The sequence below is a fragment of the Tachypleus tridentatus genome, chromosome 13 (assembly GCF_004210375.1).
Source record: "Tachypleus tridentatus isolate NWPU-2018 chromosome 13, ASM421037v1, whole genome shotgun sequence".
In the NCBI taxonomy this organism is placed as follows: domain Eukaryota; kingdom Metazoa; phylum Arthropoda; class Merostomata; order Xiphosura; family Limulidae; genus Tachypleus; species Tachypleus tridentatus.
Window position 1 is genome coordinate 222,568,641 of NC_134837.1, and position 17,678 is coordinate 222,586,318.

The 17,678-nt window shown below is 32.2% G+C and overlaps 1 protein-coding gene across 1 annotated transcript in view; it reads left to right on the plus strand.

The window, feature by feature from the left end:
* The window catches only part of LOC143237044 (splicing factor 3B subunit 3-like), a 112,810-nt gene extending 105,430 nt beyond the window's left edge, over positions 1 to 7,380 (plus strand). Inside the window, 7 exon segments of the mRNA XM_076475878.1 lie at positions 2,745 to 2,957; positions 4,520 to 4,618; positions 5,743 to 5,839; positions 5,842 to 5,885; positions 6,279 to 6,383; positions 6,771 to 6,866; positions 7,198 to 7,380. Of these exon segments, the coding sequence (XP_076331993.1) occupies positions 2,745 to 2,957; positions 4,520 to 4,618; positions 5,743 to 5,839; positions 5,842 to 5,885; positions 6,279 to 6,383; positions 6,771 to 6,866; positions 7,198 to 7,242 (699 nt within the window). The 3' untranslated portion in view covers positions 7,243 to 7,380.
* The last annotated feature ends 10,298 nt before the right edge of the window (positions 7,381 to 17,678 follow it).

Below are 17,678 nucleotides of genomic sequence, written 5' to 3' on the forward strand. Positions count from 1 at the left end.
AAATCGACCCAGGGCAGGGTCCTTGGAGGTTAACAGACCTCTTTCCAATAAAGACAATAAAGAAAAAAGACAAGGTTGTAAACAGAGGGCTCACCACCCATTTCACCTACACATAAATAAAAATGTCTACCTTGATACAATTGAACTGTCAAGGTTTATGTTCTAATCTGGATGAAATCAAAGCACTGATTGCTTCCTCCATCCTGCACATCTTTTCTTACAGGAAACATTTCTGAAACCTGCCAATAACACAGTCACATTTCAGCAGTTTTCTTTGTACAGCGGTGGCACTGTTGGTTAATCATCATCTACCCACCCTGTCTTTGCTTCTTGACACACCCTTGGAGGTTGTAGCTATCCGTGTTTCCTTGGGTCATACCATCATTGTTTGTTCTCTCTACCTGTCACCTGGAGAGACAGGATCAGTCAAACCTTGATGCTCTCATTGAACAGGTATTGATACAAGACAACATCTTGTATCAATATTCTTTAACATTGAGAAGGCTTATGATAAACATGGAGGTATGGCATTTTATGAGACTTTCATATATATGGTTTACGTGGCCATTTGTCCATTTTTATTTAAAATTATTTAATGGCCAGGAGACTCCAAATTCATGTGGGTTTGACACTTTCCCATTCTTTTCTACAGGAACTTGGAGACCTTCAGGGCTGTATTCCGAATGTCACACTTTTCAATATAAAGATTAATGCCATCACTGAACAACTCCTTCTCACTATTGCAAACAGGTTCTATGCTGACAACTTTCACATTTTATGTCAGTCATTGAGCATTAGGTATATTGAGCAGCAGCTACATACTGTCCTCAATCTTTTACTGAATTGGACCACAGCAAATGGCTTTAACTGGCCCTGGAGTAGCTTCTTGTTAGTTCACATCCTGTTCTCGCCAATATTCAAAACCAACTGGCCTATTTCTCTTTAACATCTATTTCTATCCTGTTTTCCTGGATACCAGGCCATGTTGGTATTTGCAGGAATGAGCTCGTTGACACTGTAGCTAAATCTGTCTGCTCTAGCACTGTTACTGCTGTGCCTATTCCATACAAGGACTATGATCCTGTATTCAATGCTCAGCTCCGTGACAGTTGGTAATTGACTTGGAGTGAGCAATACGAAAAAAAGCTTTTCCAAATGAAACCCTGTATTTAACTTTGATCATCTTGCTTCCATAATAGTCAAAAAGAGGAAGTTGTTTTAATTAGACTACGCATTGGTCACAGTTTTTTAACTCATCATTTTTTTCTATGTGGGACTGGTGCACCACTGTATAGTCTGTGTAACAGTCAGGTTACAATAAGCCACATTTTACTGTCTTGCCGTAGTTATGACTCAATGATGGCACCATTTTAAACACATTCTGTTCCATAACATTAGACAGCGTTATTGGCAATGGTGCTACTGTCTACCTTAGAAATGTTTTTAGATTTTTATAGGCCATTAATCTTTTTAATGTCATTTGAGTTTTTAATTTATGCATTAGACCTTTTTTAATGTGATTTCCTTTTAAGAATCAAAGTACGTCTAGTTTGATTTGAAATTAGAAAATGGCAGTAACATCAAATAACTCAAAACCAGGACTGGAAAGGCCAACTTCAGGTGATTAATGGTAGTTTTTGAACTTACCTTTTGTCTTCCTGGTGGGTTGTGATAATTACAATCATGCTGCAGAAAGCCCTTTACAACTTGTATGACTGTAGTTTTTGTCTTACTGCTGTTGATAAATGTAAAAATTAGTTTTAATGCTATTTATGTTTTTAATTCAAAAATTAAACTTTGTTTTGCTCAACCTTAATTTCCTTTTATGAATTTCATTAATTTTACTTTAATTTTAACCTTTTACCAAATGTTTGATACATATAGCCTTGTTGCTTTGCACCATAAAACATCAAACCAACCAAGTAAAACTGAGTGTAGTTGGATATTTTTGTATTCAATTTATTCTTTTCTCTGATGTTCTTAAGCCCATGGATGTTCTGGCAAAGTGTGATACAATCGTTTTTATTCTTGTCTAGGTGTAAACATGCAGTTTCAAGTTAACCATACTCAACTGCATTTGAAAACTAAATTGTTCTTAAACTAAATCATGTAATTACTTTGAAAGTGCTTTTACACTGATCATTACTATATTCTGCTGTTGTGATAGAGTTAACTTGGTCAGTCACAAATCTGTGTACTTGAGATACACTGATTTAGGATTTGTTGGTAATGTTTTTAGCTATCTACCAGTACCAATAATGTGAAAATATTTGATTTTTTAATCTGTTCTCTGATACTCTGCATCATCAGTGTGGATAATGCCATTACCAGCACCAATAATAGATGGATCTACACTATTTACTGATTGAATCCTCTTATTTTCTGTCCCATCACAGTAATACTATTAAATTTGAATTCATCTGAGCTGCTTTTAAGGCTTTTGCTAATTTATTCTTTTTTTATCACCCTCAGTTTTCTAGTGCTGAAATTGATTCTCTTATGTGGTATTAAAAATTCAAGTTCCCAGAATTAAAATATATATGAGTCATGTTTTGCCACATGACAAGCATTATAGGAAAGATTGAGATTTTATTTTGTTTGTAGGAAGTAATAGAAGTACTGTTCCTGTTTCAAAAACTAATTTTAATATGAAACATGTGAATAATCTAGATTTTATATATTTCCAAAACAGCTGAAATTCTATAAATTTTATTTTAAAATTCTTTACCTTTTTTTTTGTACAGTATATTCCCAACTTCATTGTCACTATTCATGCCATGGGAAATCGTGTGATTGTAGGAGATACCCAGGATAGCTTTCAGTTTTTGCGATACAAGCGTCAAGAAAATCAGTTGATTGTGTTTGCTGATGATACCAACCCACGCTGGGTGACAACTGCCACTCTACTTGACTATGATACCATTGCTGGTGCTGATAAGTTTGGAAATATGGTTATGGTGTGTAAAACAAAATTTGCTGATTAGTTTTTGATTTATTATTTTCAGGTATGATGGGTAATGTAGCAGTACAAAGATACTTTACATCTTTTATTGTTTCATTTGTTTTTGAATCATGCAGTAAAATGCTTGATATTGAAATTGACTAACACTCTCTTAAACATACCTTGTTAATGATGTATCATTTAAACTTGTATTAAAGAAAATAGCTATAAATAGTTTTGTTTTTAGTTTACTTTCTCATAAATTATATTTGATTACAATTTACAACCTATACAGTTCATAAGATTAGTTTTTAAAACAGGTACAATGTTTTAATCATGGATGCGATCATAATTAGATATTTAGTAATAATTGTACTAGTAGTCAAAGTAATGTACTTGTTCCAAAAGTTAATTTTACTTTCTGTATAGGTAGTAAATTGTAATAAAATACAGTAAAATGTTTAACTTGTTCTTTAAAATACACAATACTAGGCTTAGCACTAACTTTTTCCTGAGAGATTCACAAAGCTGAACACTTGTATGTTTATATCAAATATGCAAGTCTAACAATAAACTGTCATGTTTTCTAATGTAAATAAATTGTAAGGCTAACTTAAAAGTTGAGTAACAGTTTTTGCTTCAAAAAAACAGTGTGTTTGTTAAGTGGTTATGAGGGCTCTTTTGAACATAAACTCCTAATTCAATTAAGTAAAAAGTAGGGTATTATTTATACATCAGTGGATTATAATGTATTGTTTAAGTTTTTCAATGTCGGTTATTGAATGTGCTAAATGATAAATGTTTTTCTTTAGCAGAAGTTTTAAGTTCTTAATTTTATAAAGCAATTTTAAAAAAAATTCCCAATCTCCACTAGAATGAAAATTGTGACATTTGTTATGTAAGGTAATTCCCATCTTGTTCTAATTTACTTGCCACCCCTCCAAGAAATATAAAATTGGATGAAAATTGCTTATTATGATGTTGATATCACTCAGACAAAGCAAATTTTAGTAACTTCAATCTTATTTGGTTAAAGAGCCATAAAAAATCACACTTCTTTTGCCACACCCATCTGTCACATCTCTCTCTCTTGTATTGAAAATAGTTCTCTCTGGCATTTAAAACTGTATTACTTATAACCACTATAAAGCCACAGTTTTATTCTATTAAATGATGAATTATATCATTTTCTATTTCATTACCTATTCATACTTTATTCCCATGGGAAACACATTGATGAAATTTTAACACCTCTTATCAGATAATTAGAAAGCCAGGAAAATTATTATAGTTATATGATACTGTCTACTTTTTGCACGTTACTATTCTGTGTTCTATGGTGCATTCTTTAATTAAATAAAAAATTAATATGGTAGTATCAGTAGTATAAAATAGTGATAACTTTAATTGATAGTCAGTAGCAAAATAACATAAAACAATATGTGTATGGACATACGGTACTAAAATCCAGAGTTTGATTCATTTGGTTGGACATGGTAGATAGTCCAGTGTGGCTTTGCTCTAAAACAAACTCTCAACAAGGGAAACTGTTATGAAAACTATTTTGTGTATTTTTAGATTAGACTTCCGCCTGCTATCAGTGATGAAGTAGATGAAGATCCAACAGGAGTGAAGGCTTTGTGGGACCGAGGCTGGTTAGGAGGTTCTTCACAAAAGGTTTGATTACAAGACTGTGTTGTATTTCCTAAAAGTTTCTCTGCAGCAAATATATAGTTGTAAAGTTATCGTTATTGTAACATGAAGTTTTCCTACCAAAAGGTATATTTGTGTTTAAGAGCAGATTGATCACCTTGACTTTACACATCTGTTTACTTCTACAGTAACTTGTATACACTGGAGAAGTAATCCTTGTGACAAATGTAATAAATAGCATTCCTAAAACTTGTAAAATTTTAGACCTTATATTTTACTGAATTTAGCTAATCTGAAAAGTTTTTAATTTTATAATTTACTTACTTTTGTTAAAAATATATAATTATAAATATAAAATATAATTATGTTAAAAAAAATCCTGTTAACTGTTTGGAGGTATTCAACAATACTGATGAAATGAGAAACATCCAACAGCTGCCAGAACCACAATATTGTTAGCTTCATAAAGAAGAATCTGTATTTTGTATTGGTTGTAAACATATCTATCAACTATGTAAGGTTGCTTAGCTAATGATCTCAAAAATCAGATGGGGGCATCTTAGGTACTTTAGCATTTGACAGATTTATTGATATCTTTGCAAATAAAGAAGTTAGGATTAGGATATGCATATTATAGATTATTTCTTCTAATTTTATATAGCTCGTGTTTCTCATTGGTTGGAAACAACAGCAGCATAATTTTAAAGTTACAGCATTTCCAGTTGGAGAAATAAGAGCTCAGCTGTGTTACTTATTAAGATGGATAATTCATAAAATATTCTTTTAAAATTAAGTTAAAACTTAAATAAACATATGAATTTTAAACTACATTTTATTAACATACATTGATAATAAAGCTGTTTAATTAAATTTTGAATGTAACACTAAAAGGTCAGAAAGTATAAACGCATAACACTGCTGTTAGAAAAGTTAATGCCTTTTTTTTTTCTCAGAAAGCTGCTTCAAAGAAAGTATATTTGAAAGACCAGTGTATTATTTCCAAAAGCTCCCTTATAAAAAAAATAGTGCCATATGTGTAGGTATGTATGTATGTATATACATGACCATCACACACATATATATAATTACACAGGATATTTAATATAGTGATTATGTTTTAAATTCTGAAGTATGTTTCATTATTACAGGCAGAAACAATAGCCAGCTTTCACATTGGTGAAGTGGTTTTATCACTCCAGAAGGCCACACTCATCCCTGGAGGCTCAGAATCATTGGTGTACACAACCCCTCTGGAACAGTGGGGGTTCTTGTTCCATTCACTTCACATGAGGTATCTGTAATCTTTTATATCAGTCTGTAGTTTATTTTATTGTACTGTGGTGGCAAAAATTATCTATTTACATACAGTTTATTTGACATAACCATAGTTAATGTAATGAATGTACTATTATAAAGAGATTTCCCTGCATTTGTTATCAAAAGTCGAATTTATAAAATACTGTCCAGTTTCAAATGGCTATTTTTATAAGCCTAGCCTTCTGGTTTGTGGGACAGGAATGATTTAAATGTCATTGCTCATTATGTTAACCTATTCATAAAAGCCATGAGAAAGGTAAAATGTATTTGTTCCTCATTGCTTATAAAGTAGAACACCTTAATAGTAGAATTAACATCATCAGTCTTTGTGATTTTCAATATTTCTAATGCAATATTTTGTCCACAGGACCATGATTTTTTCCAGCATTTAGAAATGCACATGCGTTCAGAAAATCCTCCACTGTGTGGCCGTGATCATCTGTCCTTCAGATCATACTATTTCCCTGTCAAGGTAAGGAAGTCTTTAAAGCTTAAGACAAACATTATATGCATTGTCAAAAACTATTTTGTGTGATTTTTCAATTTCCTTCTTTAATACAGGCTGATAAGTAGTTGTTTCTTAACTTGTTAATAGAAAAGTTTGACTTTTCAGTTTGATATGTATACAGTGTTTAATGGTACCTCTGTAATCTTGTAAGATCTATTTCCTTTCACTTCTCAGTTTTATTTTATTGTTAGTTTAGGACAGCCAAATACTTGACATGTAAGATGTAATTTTGTTCATTAATATGTCAGTTTTCAAGTCTGCTAACTTTTTGATTGTATATAACATGGTTGTGTCCTATGATTTTTCAATTTTCTTATGAACATTAAACTTGTACTTTCCTGGAATTTTTAGAATGTGATTGATGGAGACCTGTGTGAACAGTTTAACTCTTTGGAACCTAGTAAACAAAAGAGCATTGCTGAAGATCTGGATCGAAATCCAAGTGAGGTGAGCTATCTTTTGGCAAAGCTGTGCATCAGTATAATTATTGTTTTACGTTGATGTCTACAGATAATTTTATAGTTTGCATTATTTCAGTATTCTAACATTAAACTAGATTGAAGTAGATAATATAAAGAATGTAACTCAACTTTTCGAATGCAAAGTGTTTTTTCTCTCCAAGTTTTGTTTTATCTAGTTTTAAATGTTTTTTCTTAACTTTTTAATCTTTATCAGAGAAGTTTATTTTTTATTACTTAGTATTTAAAAGTTTGTTGTTTTTAAGTGTTTTTTGTATTCTTTTTCCATGTATGGATTAAAATGGAATTCTATATTTTAGGTCTCCAAGAAGTTGGAAGACATCAGAACAAGATATGCTTTCTAAACCTTTGCTCTCATTTGTGTTGACTTTTTTTTGTACATTATTCATGTTCATGGAACTTAGACTTTACAAACCTTCATGTAATATCATTGATTATTAGATTTTGTATTGTTAATTTTAAGTAAATACATGTACATTTAACAGTGGTCAGTTGTCTCATTTTAAGAACAAATCTGTTTCTCACATTCAACTCTAACTTGAAAATATGATTACCCTTTACCGGGGAAAAAGAACTGTTATAATGATTTAGATTGTGATTTGAAAAATAGTAGACAATCTGCACTATCAATGATAGATAAAAGATTTTGCAAAATTTCTTATCTTAGGTTTTGCTTATTTTTACTACAGCATGTATATAGCATACAAGTTTGAGGTTATGTATACTGATATTCAAGTGTTGCTGTCTTGTGCATTTTGTACGTAAGGAGCTATGTATGAAAGTCATTGTTATGAAAAACAAGAAATACCAACACACAATCTCTACTATTTAATGATAATAACTGTGTAATAGTCAATTGTAATGATGATTTAATCATAATTTAGATACTTTTGACAATAAATCTTTCTTAATATCCACTGGGTAACACTAGTCTTAATGGCTCACATTTTGAAAAATGAATAAGTTTGAGCGCTTCTTTGTGATTTTATTCTGTCAAGTTGAAGTTTAGATTCTTCATATTGTGATATAACAGGCTACACTGGTAAAGTTAATTAAAATGTTTATCAAAAAGTTGACAATATTTGTAGGAGTGCACAATTTTACTGATATGTCAGTATAGTGTGGTTTGAACACAAGTGGTACATCTCCTCATAATTGTTTTAACACTTTTTTTTTTTTGTTTTCCTGAATTTCAAAAATCATTTCTGTTTTGCTGAGAAATTGTAGTGTATAATTTCATATTGAAAACAAAAGGTGTTCACTATTGGTAATGTTGAATTTCATTAAAGTTAAGAGTGTGACTTTTTACAGAATAGTTGTTTTCTTATATTTAAGATTTATTTCTATGAAAACATAATAATTCAACTATTAATTTTCTAACTTGTTGCTTACCCAGGTGGAGATTTTGATAGATATCATTAAGTACTGCTGTTAGCACATGCTCATCAACAAGTTATTCACAAGAAATGAGGAAAATATTTACATTTAACATTTCCTTACATCTTATAATCCAATTATTTGCCAGTGGAAGCACAAGTTCCTGCAGTGTTGATTTTGTTTACCTTGGCATATTTAGGCTGTGGCATAGCCTCAGTTTTATAAACTTTAGTGATGAATATCACAGGTTAACCAAAGAATTATGAATGATTTATGAAACAAACTTTGTTTTGGGGTATATTTTTGATTTGTGATACCACATTTTTTAGATAATCCATGTAATCGACTGCTATTTGTCCCACCTAGGATTCATACACATGAAGAGTGGAAATGGTTTCAACTTTGCCATCATAAAATCTATGCCAAGCAATCCAAATATTGTCATTAAATACAATTCACATTAAATTAATCAATGCCCTAATATTAAGCAATGCATTATAAGAGTTATTCAAAGACATGCCTCAGAATTACTTGTGAAAAGTAAACACTTCGTCAACCTAGGTAGCAAGTTGTGAAAGTGCACAAATTAACCAACATCTAATAATAATGTAGCCCTTTGTATGGTTCTTTCTGATTGGATGAAGCTGTATGTAGATTGATGGTAAACATTGTACAGTCTGCTGGTGGTACAAAATGTTACAACTATTCACATAAATAATGCCTAGTCAGCTAACAAGTAGATGAAATTATCTTGGTAGGCAAAGTATTGTGCAAAATGCAAATTGCAGTACAGTTAGAAATAATAAAATATATTGAAAGAGCAAATTTCTGTTTAATACGTATTTGTATGACTTCTATAATACCTTTTCATTGAGTTGATGAGATTGTAAACATCAAGTCTTTAAGTGAAATTTTATGAAATTTAGTTTTATGGCAATCTTTATATTCCAAACTAGGGCTGAAGCATAAAGTTTAAATTGTAAATCTCAAATAAAGAATTAGCCTTGTTATGTATTATAATTTATTACAATTTCAAATAACTGGAAATTTGAATTTAGAAGTTAAATAATGTCAATATGTATTAAATATATGATATTTACCAACAATATTGATATACACACACACACACACTTATTTTGTATAACACAAACATATTTCAAAGTACAACAACAACACAATTTGTAATAACAGTTATTACAAATAATGACTTTGTATACAAAAGTTTTACAAACTTATAAACAATACTGAGGCTTCTATCTGGTCTGAATTGTATGTTTCAAGCTTGCTTGTTGTTGTCGTTGTTTTCAAAACACATGCGGAATTTTGTCACAAGTTGACTTGAAATTTCTTATTGTTTCCAGTAACGATTTAACGCCATATTTGTACCAACACTTTTTCTCAGTTTTATTTTGGTCTTGATATATAATTATACAGATAATGACTTAACAATAACACTATATCGAATCAATAAATCATGTACAGCAGATGTTCATAATAACACATAATCACATGTACACACCAAACACATCGTTTAATTAGTAAGTCCTATAAAGCAGCATTTATTGACCTGAAACTGTATGACGTACGTAGTGCATGTGTGCAAATTAAAGATACACCATAAATCTCAGTAACATACACAAATATGTAACATACATTTTTAAATAAATAAATAAAACATCAAAAGTTTTGCTTTTGACAATTGAATACAAAATAACTATAAATATAAAATATGTCTGTTATCGATACGTGATAAGCAACATTTTTATAATGTGAGATGTTTCACATGTCTCATATCTTCTCACATTATATTTAAAATACGGGCTTATCCACTGTATAGCTTAAACAGGTGTTTTCATACTACGAACAAAACATTCCCGCAGTCAAATAATTAAATGTTAACTAAATAGTTCAGTAAAAATGAAATTATCCAAGGAAGTATTCAACTATAAAACTACAAAAATAAACAGATTTGTGAAACATCCTTTTCTCAATATTTTGACTTTATATGAATTTAAGTGAAAGTAAAATTATCACGTTTTCAACTCTTAACTTAAGATTATTAGATTACCGCTTAGTGGTCGCATTACTTAACTTTAAAGCTCTTAAGATATCTTGAGCTTATATTATTCACAATTAATTTATTCCAAAGTAATAGAAAAAATTAATTACACTGAACAACAAATAATTTGCTACTGAAGAAAACTCAAGTGATTTAGGTAATTTGATGGTGTTCGTTTCACAATTTGTCCATACATTTATAGATTTTGAAATATATTAATATTTTTTCAGCACTATGTGAAAACCATGCAATAAACTCAGTATAATAGACATAAGCTGTGAAATTAAGTTTACTTCGACAGTTTACTTGGTAAGAGGTGGTAAGAGGTATACATTTATGGTAACTTCAAACATTGATTATATTGTATTGGTGTAAAATTTCAATTATTATAGTTCATATATGTTATTTGTTCTCGATATAATTATAGCGCATTTTGTTTCATTCCAGGCTCTCCTGCTCAATCTGGGAATAAAGAAACGCTCACGTGCTCAGTTTGCTAGAACATTCGAGAAGTCCCTCGACTGAGAATAAAAGGCTGCGTCAGATGTCTCTTTCTCAGTTCCCTCACACTCACACTCAGTTGGTTACTTTGCCTCGATCTGCGCACATTTAAAACCTACTTCAATCTTTTTCTTACATCATATCCGCAATATAATCAAACTCCACAAAAGTTTGTTTGATTTCAAATCCTTTAACTCTAAATATGTAAATAAAAATGTAAATAAAATATTTTTTTTAGAAAACAATTTAAAATACTGACTACTACCAGTTCAAGTAAAACCGAAATGTGCAAAAGTCACCCAAACAAGTTCTAACTCATATGTAGAAAATATAATACATTTTACCAAGGAATTACATTACACTCATTGTAAAACAGTAACTTACTACCACTATTTTATGTGTAAAATTGGTGACCAAGAAAACACCTGGCTGATACAATGGCTGAATAAGAAGAGAGCAAATATGTCATTTGCAGTTCCTATGATATAACGTGAATTCAAAAATCATCTAACTGACTGTTCTCTTTGCATGACTAATGGTTCTGTGTATTCAAGCAAAACTAAACAATAGACTATTTAAATATTCAGATATTGCATCTGTAGTGACAACAGTACATCGTGTGGATGGTCTTCCAGTGCCATATTTAACAGCGAATTGAGATACAGAAGAGTTATCCTGCGAAGAAAGCAATGAATCATGTTCATTCTCTTCGTCTAGTAATTCTATTCCTGTGGATCAACATAAACTGCCTCATCTGATTACACAAGAAGAGCCAAATGATCTGATTCGTGACTTGTCTCCATCGAAGCAGCATGAGAAACTACTTCACTCTTGTTTACAGCGAAGGAACAAGAGTTTTAATTTACCGAAGTCGCTATCAAAGTCTTGCTTCTCACTACAACAGGCAAGATAATTTCTCTACAGATGTTGTTGCACTATTTGTCGGGCCCGGCATGGCTAAGCGTGTTAAGGCGTGCGACTGTAATCTGAGGGTCGCGGTTCGCATCCCCGTCGCGCCAAACATGCTCGCCCTTTCAGCCGTGGGGCGTTATAATGTTAGGTCAATCCCACTATTCGTTAGTAAAAGAGTAGCCCAAGAGTTGGTCGTGGGTGGACTACTGCTGCCTTCCCTCTAGTTTTACACTGCTAAATTAGGGACGGTTAGCGCCAAATTCTGAGTAGCTTTGCGCGAAATTCAAAACAAACAAACAAACAAACTAATTGTAGAATTAGACATCTTTGGGAATGTAGACTTTATTAGCTAATCTAGAGTTATACTGAAAGTTGTACTTTTATAGAATAGAAATACCGAGTCATCGATTCCTATCACTTACTGTACACTGTAAACATGAAATAAATTTATCAAAATATGCATATTGTACATTGTTAAATGCATTTTAATGAGTAAATAAATATATAAAAAAAAATTTAATTACACGATATGTAAGGATATTTTGAATAAATCTAGTATTACTAAAATTAGAGGCGATCAGTATTGTTCAACATGATTTTAGAATCAAAATAATTAAATTACTGAAATCAGCTGCAATGTTCATTAGCTGAAAATAATTATTTTGTTGGCCAGTGTAATTAATAAATAGAACTTTAAAAGTGATAATTCGTGATGGGTTAAACAATACAAATTTAGTTACTGAAGTATCGAATAATTTTTTGGCTGACAGTTTGTTTATTAAGTTGTTAAAGTTTGAATTTCGCGCAAGGTTACACGAGGGCTATCTGCGTCAGCCGTCTCTGATTTAGCAGTGTAAGACTATCAGGAAGACAGCTAGTAATAACCACCCACCACCAACTCTTGACTACTCTTTACCTACAAATAATGGGATTGACCGTTACATTATAACGCTTCCACGGCTGGAAAAGCGAGCATGTTTGGTGTAATGAGGATTCGAACCTGCCACCCTCAGATTATGAGGTCGAGTGCCTTAACCACTTGGACACGTCGGGCTTAATTTTAATGACAAAGCCAGACAATGAGCTGTCTATTCTAGTACCTTCGCAAGTTTCGATTTGTTTTGTTTGTTTTTTGTAATTGGGACAAAGCTGCTAATTGAACTATGTGTGCTCCGCCCACAGCGGGTATAGACTCCCAGTTTATAGCGGTGTGAGTCTTCAGACATGCCGCTGTGCCACTGGTGGGAGGGGTCACATCTACGACGAACCTACAGTAACAGAATGTTTCGCAAAAATCGGAAATAATTTTTAGCGATATTTTTAGTCCTCACGTTTATCGTTGAGCCAGCAGATGGCGAGCTAAAAACAGGCTAAACTCAGTTAAATCCCCATTGATTAATATTTAAATAAATACTCATAAACAAAGTAGATATTTTTTTACTAAAAGGATTTTTAAGTGTACGCAATAATGTAAATATGTTGTTCATTTGTTTCAGAAGTTTTGATATTTATAAAGGTATTTTTGTTTCTTTGAAGTTAAACCGAATGGACTATCTGTGCTCTGCCTATCATGGGTATGGAAACCCGGTTTCTAGCGGTGTAAGTTCGCAGATGTACTGCTGTGCCACTGGGAGGCAGGATAAGAGTAAAACTTTGAAATAATTTTCAAAAAATCTGCAAAAGTAACCAATATTTTTAAAATTGAAAATACAAAGAAATGAATTTAACAGTTTACATGAAAACTACGTCAGCTATAAAATTATGAAGGAACCAAATGTATCAAAACTACATTTCTAACATCGATTGATGTATCGTAAGTACTCTGATGCTGTCGGAAATTGATCGCTTCAAATACTTGTACAATGGTCAGAAGGATAAGTTCAGATCAAGGACTTAAATTTTTCGAAATGGGAATATCGCTTGTACTTAATAGTTTTTGGAAATGACCAAATTTGTATTAGTGTCATGCTCTAGGACCACTTAAAAAGAGACATGCAACAAGTTCTATCCAGCCTGGGGAACAAATGATAATCCACGAACTTAAACGTCAGTGGAAAAAAAAGTCGCCAATATACCCCAGGCAACAGTCTGCAAAATGATCAAGAAGGATTTCCGTCTAGAAAAGCTCCATAAGTGAATGAACAAAAATGGCTTCCACAGTACAAGTTCAACCGTTGCATGACTCAAAGCAACTGGAGAACGAAATGGGTATTCATATTTTACTTTATATGAAAACATACTGACCAAGTTGCTTTACACAGTGCGTTTAGATTTCTGTACGATCGGACTTTGAAACAGGTGATGAAAAATTATCGTCTTTTACACTAATAGATGATGGATAGCGGACACAAAATAGTATTGATTATAAAATTTTATAACGGAGGTTTTTGTGATGGAAAAATACGATGCAGAGCTATTGTCAAGATTCGCTTTCGTCAGACATTGCACAGCTAAGCGTGATGACATGGACTGTAACGACGTGGTGAGGATCCAAGAATGTTTTAATTTAACTTATTTGACCATTGCTTGTGAAAAGAACATAAATCTACAGATACACTTACATATTTCGATTATGTTTAACAGTCCTTCATTGTATTGGTTGATCATCATCTGTAAACAGGATTAATGTTATGAAACGCGCTTGTGTTTTCTTGGTGTGCTTACCTTAAAGTGATCAAGTCAATTTCATTGCTTCTTTTGGTTTATATGATTATTTTCATACTTTAGCAGCGCCCTTTCTAGTGTTTGCAGAGCTTTCAGTAAGTGATCATTCAAGCCTTGTATTCCGCGCTTGCGCCTTCTACCAGCAGCACCCACGTTTACAGCTCCTGTGATGTTCGTCAATAATAGGTTAGTAAGAGGCGCTATAAATGTCGCAAGTCCTAGGACCAAGGCAAGTGCCAAACCAACGAGAAAAAAAATAATATCACTAAATGCTCCGGACTCTCTGTCGTAGGATGCTGACCTTTTAGACTGTGCTATACTATGGATAGGTTCTTGTCCATTGGTATTTGCAATAAAGATCAACATGAGGAGAAAGAGTACATTCTTCCACATACTTGGAATCATGCCTGAAAAAAAAAAGCGTAGTAGTGTACGAACACTATTAACTTTATTCTTATAAAATAAACTAAATTAACAAATAATTTCTGTAATATATGCTCAAGTCTTTACTACTGCAACATGAACAAAACCAAACGTATATTTCTAGCTACAAAACTAGTTGATCTCAAGATCTTTTTCGTTGTGAGAGAATATAACAAAACTCTACACCAAAATTAAACTAATAACTTGAAAATAATGAATATATTATATTAATTTTTTTATAAATGATGAATGATGATAACACAAGCAACACTTCTTTAACCAGAATTGGTAAAAACTAGTAATATATCACAATATTTTGGAATAATATAATGTTTAAGTAATCTTTCCTGACTAACCATAGCTTAGTTTGCATTTTCTTAAAATTTCAAATTACAAACTTAGAAAGCAGAAACGTTTGATGAGTTGCACAGCCAAGAAAAAAAAAGGTTTTCATTAAGTAAAAAGGGACTACAACGTACGAACCAGTTATATGTGTTATTGGTCATATTATTACGTTATGAAGATGGTTTTGTGAGTGCGCAGAATATTACCCAGTGGCAACTATCAGTGTCACGGTTATTTACTTGGTTTTCTAGGAAAAACTTACGAAATATATGTATTATGTATATATAAGTATACACCGGGATATAGAGCAGAAATAATAGTTGTCATGAAAGAAATCAAAATTAATTTAACGTTGAATATTAAGCGAATGTCTTTTCAGCAGAACTTACAACATTCTCTTTATTGAAAACACGGAGTAGGCCACTTGGATTTTTTTTAAATACTGTATATATTATTTTGTCGTATTTATATCTTGTATTTATGACACAGCTACTATAAGGTTATCTGCTGCTTTTATGACACAGCTACTATAAGGTTATCTGCTGCTATCCCTAATTTTTCACTACAGACCAATTAGCACGACTCTAGCATCCACTACTTACGTTACTGGATTGAATGTCACTCTTGTAACTTACCAACAGTTCAAAGTATAGGGAATAAGTTTTGGTATTGTCTGTATTCTACCCCAGATCACGATAAGAGGACCAAGCTTCTATTTTATCATCACTACCATTCATGAATCGCCAGTTTCTTCACGGGATTGTAGAAAATATTCAATTGTTTGAAAATGAACGCTGTTGTTTAATACAGTGTAACCTATTATATGATCAACTAGTTATAATAGATGGCATCTTATATCATAAGACTGATAATAATTGCTGGCCGAATCCAGGTGTCCAGTAAGAACAGATGCGTGTAACAGCACTTCAACAACACTACGTCTGTTCTAAAATGCTTTTAATCTTAGTCCTTGTTGTAAACACTATACTGTGTGTTATTGAACAAATAAAACAAAGTTGAAAAGATATTATAAACTGTTTTTACTACACAACTGTTTTAATTAACCAAAGAGAAATATAATGTAGATTATTATTAGTATTATTGTAGTGTAATGCCACTTTTATAATGGATAGATTCTGTTATTTGATAGTTGTGTGTAGAAAGATGTTTGATTGAATAATTCAGGTGAAGTAGTAACGTAATATATGTGTATTTCATACGTCTTGTATGGTAATTAGGCTTACCTGTATCGAAGAGAACTGGATCCCTCATCTAGGAAACCACTTTAAACTAGAAGTTTTGTTGCCAGTTTTCAAGAATTTACTTTAACTTCTCCTCTGAAAAAAAGCAAACTATTTTTCTTCTTCAAGATACTGCGCGTTTTAGACTTTCCAGTAATGTTCCTACTATCTCTGCTTCTCTCTAAAATTCATATAGGTATATATATACACACACACACACAACAACAACAACGAGCAAACAGCAAGACTAAACCAACGACTGTATAATTTCTTTTCATTGAATCAACAATTCTGGAACAATGGTTTTCAAAAACTTATTCAATTTCAGTCACCAATAAAGTTTCTAAAGTAACTTGTACTTATGTACTGGTTCAAAAAGCAGAGAAAACGACTGCAATATAGGAAGCAATGTTCGCTAACACCCAATCCTGAGGTCAGGCGCACTATAGGCGAAGATTAAATGTAAAGCAATTTAAAGAAAAGCTCACCTGGGGGGGTTAAAAAACCAGGTGATATTTATATTCTCTTTGTTAGACGGCAAATCAGAGTAAATGGCGGGTACAGATCGCTTAAGAGGACGCAATTTAGTTGATAAACTCAGCACCAGAGGTCAGCCCAAAATTAATGTTCACACTCAAAACACCTGTTGGGTATTTTGAATTCAACCAACTTGTTATTCCTCAGGTTCACTGCTAGAACGTTCCACGTTTTGATACTACACTGTGTTAAATTTCTCCGTTTCGGTTTTCTATGAAATATTTTTCAACCACCACTATATTAAATCTAAGCTATTGTAGTACTTTAGAAATACACTGCATTTTTTAATTCTTTGGTTAAGAAACAAAAAATAAGATGATTGTCACTTTTTTTCTGAAAAATATAGACATATCGTAAAGAATTACACAATTGTCAAATTATTGTAGATTAATTTGATATAACACTGTAGAGGTGCCAAAGTATTCAATTTCAAATTCTGCATATTAAAAATATTTTGTTGTTGTCTATTACCTAAAGTAACAAACACTCGTTATCTGGAAATACTTTCCGATATTAGAAAATATCTTGAGCCTTGAAGGCTGTAGTTTTGGTTTCTGGTTTGTGTTGAATTTCACGAGAAGCTACACGAGGGATATCTGCGTTAGCCGTCCCTAATTTAGCAGTCTCAGACTAGAGTGAAGGCAACTAGTCACCAACACCTACCGCCAACTCTTTTATCAATGAATAGTGGGATTGACCGTAACATTATAACGCCCCCACG